The 10333-nt window shown below is 40.1% G+C and overlaps 1 protein-coding gene across 1 annotated transcript; it reads right to left on the bottom strand.

Moving 5' to 3' along the window:
- Nucleotides 1-2935: 2935 nt before the first annotated feature.
- Nucleotides 2936-7400, bottom strand: s1pr5b (sphingosine-1-phosphate receptor 5b). The gene is made up of 2 exons (XM_083925170.1): nt 7312-7400; nt 2936-5792 (listed from the first exon to the last, which is right to left on the bottom strand). The coding sequence occupies exon 2, from the start codon at nt 5538-5540 to the stop codon at nt 4311-4313; it is 1230 nt and encodes a 409-aa protein (XP_083781296.1). The 5' UTR covers nt 5541-5792; nt 7312-7400; the 3' UTR covers nt 2936-4310.
- Nucleotides 7401-10333: the final 2933 nt, after the last annotated feature.

Here is a 10333-nt window from a genome sequence, read left to right as displayed (position 1 = left end):
GGGACAAAGATCCACTTCAGGTTACTGGCCCAAAATGCATTACGGGTTGACAAATGTGTTTTAATCACTCAGAAATGAGCTGGCAGTGATTATATTACATGGTACAAAACATGTTGAGGCTTGGCTGAGCCCTTTAGCCAGAATTCACATCTGATTAAACCAAAAAAAAACTCATGGTGAGTTGAAATTTCTGCCCCCTCAGGGTCAGTGAAATTAATAATTAAGCGTCAACATTCATGAAAAACCCTTGATATGATATGACAAGCATTGAATTAGTCGTCACTGATAATTGACTCTGCCTTCACACTGTGTGTAGCTCCAGTCAGAGGAATTAGGTGAGGTTCGCCCTTGGGGCACCAAATGGACAGATAATCATCATGCTGTCTGTCTGCTCATCATGCATCTGAGGTTCAATCAGAATGTGAATCACTTTACTCATCAAATGTACAGTGTACTCAGGAAACTGACTTGGTGATACAGCGCAGTAAAACAAGGAAGTTAAAAGGCAAGTTCAAAAGTTAAGAAAAGTTAAATACAAGACAACATTTATATTGGCCATACACATACATATATATATATATATATATATATATATATATATATATATATATATATATATATATATATATATATACATATATATAAAACTGCCCTCACAGGAACAGTTTTCTGATTTACTTTCATTCCTTCTTTCTAGGCCTATGTTTTCCATTTATCAAGTTGACTAAACATGTTACTACATGCTCTGCTGGAGCAGGGATCATGCATCTGCACATTTGTAATCCAATCCTTTGGTTGGGACTGTCCTTGGTGATCACGACAGATGACTTATGACTTCTACTGTACCTGTCCAGCTTGTTGCTGTGATTTCAACAGCAGGAAGGAAGCTGGAAGCCAGGAAAGATTCCCTGACATGTTGACCTCTGTCAGCAGGCACAGTGCTGGTGGATACATCCAACATCTGGAGGAACACCTGCATCGATACAAATCATATCAAGAGTGTCCCAGTGCCATGTGGTATCTTTTATTGTAGATAAGTATGAACATCATTTGGGTGACTGAAAAGAAAAAGTCAAAAGTGAAACAACTATATAGTTTCTCAGATTGTTACCACTAGACTTTGTTTTGCATTAAGCTGATGAGCATCTTCAAGTTGCTGTGCGTATTGTCAATTTCATGTGAGAGGTGTGAAAAATGAGCATATGTGTCAAAATTGATTACTACACATGCTAAAAATGATTGCCCACTCTTACTACATTTATGTTTCGAAGGGAAACACATACAGTACCTATAGTCGGAAAAACAACAAAAAGTTTCTCAGCTGTTTTGTGTTAGGTTTCCTTAATAGCATGCTAAAAGTTTACCAAAGTTTGTCCGCTAGAAAGGTGTAATTCTAATTTTCAAGATGGCATCCAAGATGGGCAGGAAGACCTTCAAATGTCTAATCCCGTGTTTTCTGGTCCATGAATTCATTGGACTTGTCTAAATTGCATTTAGCCTGTGTAACTCCTACTCAGTATGTGTTTTTGGACACATGCAGTATGTGTTTTTTTGCTAAAACACAGACTTGACATTCAATAGTTATTGCAGTCAAAAGTAACTTAAATTAAAGTCGTGGAACTTTTGATCATAAACTGAATTAGCCCGAACAGAGGCCTGTGTGTGAACCCTCTAAAATGGTCACTCATTTCAATTTGAATAAGGTAATACATATATAATGCATCCTCTATAGATGTTTTTGAGTATAAAGGTGGCATTATGCTAAACACAAAACACAAACTAAATTTCTAAAACAATTTTCAGCAATTCAGAAAATGGTGGAAAAGAATAGTGACATTTGATTTTGCTCGCCTCATTGAAATGTTGTTGGCAGCACAGCATATACTATTTTGCTCAAACAAAATTCAATCAAAGACAATACGCATCAGAGATGTGGTGAAAACCCTCACCCCATTGTTAACTTCAACGCAGAGACTGAGTTTGTGAGAAGAAAGGATGATTTCCTTTGCAGATCTGGCAACAAACAAAAACTTATCACACTTATGAGCCAGGCGCTGGAGGGGAAGAGCTACACTGTTATCAATGCATCAGGTGATGCAGACATGGACATAGTTTATGTACTTATATTACAAAGGGATTTGTAATATTATTAATGATTTAGATTTTAAAGAGGCCCAACAAGCAGTGGCAATACTCCAGCACGTGTGGTAGCAGAATAACAAATCAGATCAAATACTATTTGTCAGCCTTGGACTTTATGGCATCCATAATAATTACATTACTAAGCAGTTTTTTTTATTATAAACATGCAAGCGAGAAAAGGAAAGTGAAACAATATAATGTGGGTCTTGAACGACGCCTCATACAACTGCTATGTCTTTTCCATCCCTGGGCAATGTAGTGAAATAGACAAACTTTAGTTGAAATTAGAGCCTGTTGAGTTTGTCTATGTAAAGAAGGTACAGCAGCCAGGGAGCAGCATTACGGCCAGCTGCACTTTCTCTGTTTCAGCCGTAGACAGCAGGTCAGAGTGAGGCGAGGGCCAATCTCACCGATCTTGACAGAACACGGTATAAGAAGAATTGAGTTCTCAGTGTTTAAAATGAAAAACACATTGCTGTATGGTGCGTGAGCCGTCCCAAGACGTGCAGAGCTTGAAGAAGAAGGCTGTATCTAGGCCAATGCCATTACCAGATGTGAGACAAGGGGGCTGACTTCCTGTGGTGTTTCTTCAAGAACTGTTCCTCCATTTACACAACCTCAGCTAGACAAAAAATAAAATACACACAGACACGCTTATGTGAGTGCACACACAGTGAAAACAAACCTTAAGAATCCTTTAAGAAAACATTTTATTTCTTTTATGAAAAGAAAGGTAAAGTTTGATAGCATTTTCTCGTTACAAAATAGATATAATTTATAATACCGATGATATGAAAAGTCTTCAGAAATACAAAAAGTACACTACAGGAATTACAGCACAAAACAAGCACACTGCCTCATTCATCGATTAAGGTCCGGAAAGACTGCGCTAAAAAAACATCTGCATGAAAAGGACTGATGCCAAACTCATTTCATAATAAGAAAAAATCAATACCTTAAACTCCCTGAAATATTCTGTACGGGAAGTATTGGAATAATTGCACTGATTCCATGTGATTTAGCTTACAAATTGAGGGCAAATTCTTTTTCTTAAAGGTCCTGCAGCTGAATGATGAGGATTAATTACATCCACAGCTTTATTTGTGAAATCCTTGAAGTAAGAAACTAATAAGGGTTGTACTTACAAGTAATGCAGCTGATTTGGTTTCAGTTAAACTATCAGCATGTCATGATGGATGAAGTTTTTGTTACATCCGTCAGTTAATCACATTATACATTGACATTTTTGTCGTTTATATTGCATTTTTCCTGCAGATGCCAAACTGACATTGAAACGAATTGGACACCAAACCCCAACAACTTTCCACTCGGCATCAGATAGGTTAACCATCTGCCATTTCAAAATGTCACTAGGGGATTTTAATGTTGTGCCTGCCTCCCACAACTATGCCACTGCATTCTTCACTGAGCTGAACAGTCAAGAGTGAGCGCCTCCTCTCTCTTTCATGTTTTCTCTTGGTCTGCCTATAGCACTCCCTGCATCACATATACAGATACGTGAGCATGATTTTATTTTTGTAACAAATCTAGCACACCGTGGGCCTTCGAACCAGCGAAATCAAGGTGTCTGCAGAAGCACAGATTACACACTGCACGTATTAGATGTGTTTGTGCTGTATTTAAGGCACTTCAATAAGAAACTGCAAAAAGGGGCAAAGCCAACCATGTTCGATCTCCATTTACCCAAAAATGTTACATTTTTTTAGTAATGGGAGTCTTTGGGTTTTCAGAAGTCTCCTTCCAGGATTCGACACAAACTACAGAACAACAGGAAAATTCAGTCTGAGGCTGCTTCTCCATTCATTGTGATATTTCAGTGCAAATTAGTTAAGGAGAGACATCCCTAGCATTTACTCATACAAAAGTATGTTTGCTTGTTCACATTTGAGTGGCATCTTTACGACATTTTGTTTTGTAATCGTCTCACAATGAAGTTCTACACCACATCTGACTTGTCAAGGTGAGACATTAGTCCAAACATGATTCTCTTGTGCCTCCTTAATATTTCATATACCCTCATTTTCTGGCTATGCTCCAAATTGGAGAATACCAGAATTGCTTCCCCTTTATAGAAGATGTGCTACATGTCCTCTGTTCAGTGGTAAACCCATTCACCACTTATGGAATCAGTCAGTCCATCTGAGACCTTATGACTTGAAGAGTTTGGGGTAAAGAGCCTTAATAGGAGACGGGGTTGTGATAACGTTCCCAGAGGAAATGGTGGTTTCTGGTCCACCCTCTAACTTCTGGGATGCCACCTCAGTTTTACTGAAACTGCACTCCAGGAATGGCATCCCAATCTTCTTCACCTGGCCATCTCTGGTCATCAGACACGGCCGACAGAGCAGCCTCAGAATGGCTCTCCTCATGTCCTTACTGGTCAGAGTATAGATGATGGGGTTGAGGAGCGAGTTGACCATAGCTACTCCCAGGAAGTAATCAGCCTTGTAGAGCAGGCGACAACTGTGGGTCGGGCAGAAAAAATCCAGGAGGAGGAGGATGAAGAGGGGCAGCCAACAGGCGATGAAGACACCTAGCACAATGGTGACCGTCTTGAGGAGGGCGATGTACTTCTCTGACTTTCTCGCTAAGCCCTTCCTCATGCTGCCTGACAGGCCCAGCCTCTGGCGCTGCGTGTTGGTACGGACAATGCGAAAAACTCTGGCATAAAGGACCACAATTGCCAGGAGCACTGCGCTGAACACAGATACGCAGCACAGGATGTAGCTCTTGGCATAAAGCGGGAGGACAGTTGAACACTGGTCCAGTCTGTGCATGCAGTTCCAGCCCAAAATTGGGAGCACCCCTAAAAACCCTGCCAGGGCCCAACTTGCACCAATCAGTGCCAACATTCGTCCCCGCTTTGCCCCATGGTATGGCCTCATAGTCACCATGGTAACATGGCGTTCAATTGCAATGGCCAGCAGACTAATTATAGAGGCAGCCAGAGTGATGAAGACCCCTCCCTCCCTGAGGAACCATAGCAACGGTGTCAGTTTCAAGGTATTAGGTCCAGACATAATGATGTTGGCCATGTATGTTATTCCAGCCAGCAGATCAGATAGAGTCAGGTTTCCCAAAAGGTAATACATGGGCAGGTGGAACTTTTTGTTCCTCCAAATGGCAATGAGAACCACAGCATTCTCCAGGACGATGAGGAGACACACCACCAGGAACGCAATGCCCTCAGGTTTGAGTCCTTCACGGTAGCGGTCTTTTTGCAACTTGCCGGTGTAGTTGTAGTGCTCCACAAGGACAGAAATGTCCTGGTACTCCCAGAAGAACTGCAAGTAGCCAGGAGTGGATGGAGTAGGGGACGTGGGGAACATAGGTGTAGAGGGGGGAGTCCCTGCATGAGCAGAACTTGAAGCTTCCATGCTTTGTGTTTCTTTTTTCTATTCTGCCTGCAGTCAGTGGCTATAAAGTCATTTTTGTTGCTGCGCTCTTGGCAGTAGGAGCTGTGAAGAATTTGTCCAAGTGCAAAAAAGATACACAGAAGAATGTCTGAGCTCCTTCAGTGAAGGGAGGGATTACATGAAGTATAATCCACCAGAATCCCCAGATGTTTTCTTTTCTGCCAGAAGACGGTGCTCTTGAGCTCTGTTTGTCCTGGTTAGAGGGCCCGGACCCTGCAGAAAGACATGAACAAAGCATGAAAAGAATGTAAAGAAAGGATGTAAAGCCCCGTGAGGCAAATTGTGATTTGTGATAATGGGCTATATGAATAAAACTGACATGAAAGAACGAAGAACCACTGATAGCTAGAACCATAATTCATAAAGATTAACCTGAAAACATCACACTCAAATTAATGTATCTAAGTGAACGTTAATATATTTTGAAAGGAATATTGCTATACTGACATTGGAGACTTTAAGCCACATCAAATGCAACAAGTCAAAAAACATGAATCACAAATCCACCTTAAAGTAAAGAGTAGGCTGTTGTTGTGAAACTGCACGTCGGTGTTTCACCCTGACATATACATGTGTACAAGTATATTGTTGAATGCGTACTTTCCTGTGACATTGAAGGCTAAATTCTGTTTATATGAGACTTAAACAACAGTCATGATGACCTCATGAATGTGATACAAAAGGCTGAAAGGACAGAGGGATCATTTAAATGTCAAACAAACATTTATACTTTACAATTATGTTTAAAGTGTATGTCGGTCATTGTAAGGTTGTTAGACAAGAACCATCACAACATGTGCACTTAATCTGGCACACATGTGGCTGAACCCCTCCATCACATCAGCCCCACCATTCTACTTTCACAGTATAGATGAGGTGTGATTGAAGTTTCCCACACATGCAAATACACTTAAACAGCATTCCCAAAGTTCGTGACATTTGTGAACTATAATCATGAATACCCTGAATGTTGTGGTTATATTGTGTTTGCTTACATTGTAATGTGAAAACAATCAGGTTGCGATCAGGGTTGCATTCCTCTGGGTCTCTGTCGTGTGAGGGAATGTTTTTCTCCCTTCTTGTGTCACATGTTAACATTTAACAAACGGTCTGGAGACTAAAACCCCTTCAATTCGCTGGCAAGAACTTGGGTTAATATAAATTGTCCATGTTGGCGCAAACCGACAAGTCCCTCGATAGTACAGACTCAATCTACGCCATGAATGAAAAATATGAATAAGATGATGAATGAATACCGGTGTCTTAAAGAAAATTATCCATGATGAGGTGGGATTGAGAAAACACGAATGTTATAATCACAAGATTCAGCGTTTGTGTTTAGAAGACAAGATACTTTTTTGAAACAATTTAAAACAAAAAAGTTTGCTTTCTGTGTTTTTTGCACCATGTATTGCTTATTTTACAATCTTCTAAGATGTAGCTCAAACGTTTCAGCACTCTTTCTTTTCCTCAGGTGTAAATGGTATCGTAAAAATGTAGATTCATTTAAACATTGCAGCGAAATATTCATATTAAAACAAATCACACAATCATCTAAAGGTAATACTTGTGTTTCCCCCTAACCCTCTGTTCTGCATAAATGCGAATAAAAATGCAGTCATTTCAAAATTAATTTCTGCTGGTTTGCTGATTGGCTGAATGCATATTTGCCAATAATAACATCATCTATCACAAATTGCTTTAGAATATGAAAGAATCACAAAGAAATCACCTTGAAAATGATGTAGTGTTGCCCTTATCCGGCACTTCATCTGCTTTTCAGTGAAGAGAATCCAAACATGAGCACCAAGTGACTCCCAGTCAAACTGACAAGGCAGAGGGAGTGCAGTAAGACCTTAGTTGAAACATGCAACAACTAAAGGGGTTGGACTTTCTCTCTCCCCCTCACATTCTCTCTCTCTCTCTCTCTCTCTCTCTCTCTCTCAACACACATTTGTGTGCATGCGCATACACAGACACAGCAAAAATATTTCTCACACTACAAAATCTCTTGTTAGTGATTGAAGGATGAGGAGGAGCTGGAGCAATCATTGCATCAGGCCTGTCAGTGTAATCAGTGGCTCTGATTATACCACATCACTTGCACATTTCAAAGTTCACGTCATGTCATCGGTCGACAGGTTAATACAGACGGGTGATATGATCTACATTTTCTGGATATCATCATGAAGACAACTCATCTGTGTATAACAATAACATGATGACAAGAGGAGATAAAAGTAGTTGTTTAAACAGGTCCCCTCCTCAAAAGACACCACTATTTTCCGCGAATTTTCCATTTATTGCATATGCAAAGCATGTGGAAGAGGACAGTATCCTAAATGAGCTTTTCACGTTCTAAAAACTACCACGCTAAATATCTACAAATTATTATACAGAGCTTTTATATTTCTTTTCTCTCACATTTTCTCCAGATAACTGGCTAATTAATATGTTTCACAACAGCCATCTCAGTCTTTGTGCACCATCAATATTTAGCAAATATATCTACGTGCAATATTTAGTGTGTTAGATACAAGACATATATTTGTTGTTATTGTAATCAGCATGTGATTAGGAAACATTCGCTATGTTCTAACTTTCTAAAGAAATAAAAGCTGATATTGTGCTGGAATAACCAGTTTTGAAAGATCCCCCAAACTCCTTGAGCCGGCTGAAATGTAAACACTAAGCTTTTGTTTTTCTCGAGTTCCTTAGAGTTGAGATTTATTGCTCCCACGATTATCTGTTCTACAACCCCCTACTTATGCGGCCAGGGAAGTGAAGCGAATCCGATTCACATGGTTTGTGTAGCAACGATGACATCCCAATTCCCAGAGCCTTTCAGTCAGATTGCAGCATGCTTTGACATGCTTTAGTGGCTCACCTGTGAAACCTCCCCTGCAGGGCGTGCAGAATGTTTATCAAGACAAAATAAAGCAGGGGAGAGGTGAGAGGGATGCTGTATAAACCTCAAATAAAACTTTCATTGGTTTGTTGTATGTTTCAAAGCCAGTGATTGGTGTGATGACACAAACTTGCTGTCCCCTGAACACATCTGAAACAAAAGTGACTTTGGATATGCTGTAGCACTATTTACTTTCCTTACCCACAGCGTTTTTGACAGTTGAAAATCCTGCTTTTTATCCGGCTGCCGCTCTGATACGTTCAGTGATCTGACTATTCAAACAGAGGTTTCCTAAACCTGTTTGCTGTGTGATTACCTGGTTTAGCTGAAGAAACCTATGGCTCCTTTGTGCACATCTGTGTCAAGCATTTTTCCTTCTTTCTTTCTCATCACACCTCTTCTATATTTCGCTCCAAATCTCTGTCTCACATGGTCTTCATCCCGATATTGTGTTTGTGTCTGACAGGGTAAAGTGCCTGGTTGCTTTTCAGGCTCCTGATAATGCTGGTTAAGTGCGACTGCTGACAAACTGACACTCATCAGTGAATCAGCAGATGAGACAGTCACAATAAACACCAGTAGTAACTTCCAAGATGGGCCAAACACACCCCAGCTCATGTTGGAGGATCTTTGGGACACACAATGCCAATCACACCCATATATTCTGGATGTGACATATTTGGAGTGGTTTATAATGCTCTTTCTGTAAATGTTCCTTGTTAAGTATTTGAACATAATGTGTACTTATGCCGGGCAGCACTGTGGTGTGGTGGTTAGCACTGCCGCAGCAAGAGGGTTTCTGGTTCGAATCTGGTCTGGGGCCCTGTGTGGAGTTTGCATGTTCTCCCTGTGTCTTTGTGGTTTCTCTCCGGGTTCTCCGGCTTCCTCCATCAGTCCAAAGACATGCATGTGTTAGGTTAATTGATGACTCTAAATCCCCCTTAGTTGTGAATGTAAATGTGAATGGTTGTCTGTCTCTGTTTGTCTCTATGTGCCCTGCAATAGACTGGTGTCCTGTCCAGGGTGTACCCCGCCTCACGCCCATTGTCATCTGCGGTTGAAGCAGTTGAAGATGATGGATGTTTGTGTACTTATGCCATACACAGCTGAAAAAGGAAAAAATAGTTGTATAAAAATGTATATATTGGTTGTTGATGAAAATTAAAAGAAAAGTTTAAAAAAACAAAACAGTTACAATACCTCTTGGTATACCAACCTGGACCCTATTTCTCCATGTATTTCTATCAGTGATTAATAGCAACAACTGTTTCTAAAATTGTCCAGTATTGAGCGAGAACCCTGCAGCCTGGCTGCCACGAACTGGGCTACAGCGTAATCAAACTGGGCACCTATGCACCAACAATATAGGTTAACTAAAAATGCTTGTTTTTGCCAATGTAAGTGTTTGACTACATCCTGTGTTTTGGGACCCGTCCACCACCCCAACCTGCCTCCTTAAGTCCTATACTACTACTCCTGCTTTCAGTACATGGAATACACACGCAATAAATAAGTGGAATACACACGAATTACATTGCATTGCTTTCTTCAGTTAAAAACATAGAATACACTAAATAAATATGTAAATTCAGGAATTACTGCACTGTACTTTTTGGTTTTATATGTATAAAAAAATGTATGAGAACAGCCTGAATGATTACGTTTGTCTTTTTTTTTAAATAAGTTGTTGCTATTAGTCACTTAACACAAAAATGCACATGGAAATAGGGTCCAGGTTGAAAAATACCAAAAACCCATCTTAAAGAAGGTGCTTGGGACTTTGTATCAACACAACAGAAGTACTGAAATCGTTTACAATGAAAGTTTTACTCATGTAAAAGTATAA

Source organism: Echiichthys vipera, assembly GCF_963691815.1.
Source record: "Echiichthys vipera genome assembly, chromosome: 2".
In the NCBI taxonomy this organism is placed as follows: Eukaryota; Metazoa; Chordata; class Actinopteri; order Perciformes; family Trachinidae; genus Echiichthys; species Echiichthys vipera.
Note: the sequence above shows the minus strand (reverse complement) of the source record. Positions and strands in the feature narration are given on the sequence as shown.

Excerpts from the sequence above, each read along its gene's own strand:
- s1pr5b (XM_083925170.1), bottom strand. The coding sequence starts at position 5,540 with ATGGAAGCTTCAAGTTCTGCTCATGCAGGGACTCCCCCCTCTACACCT.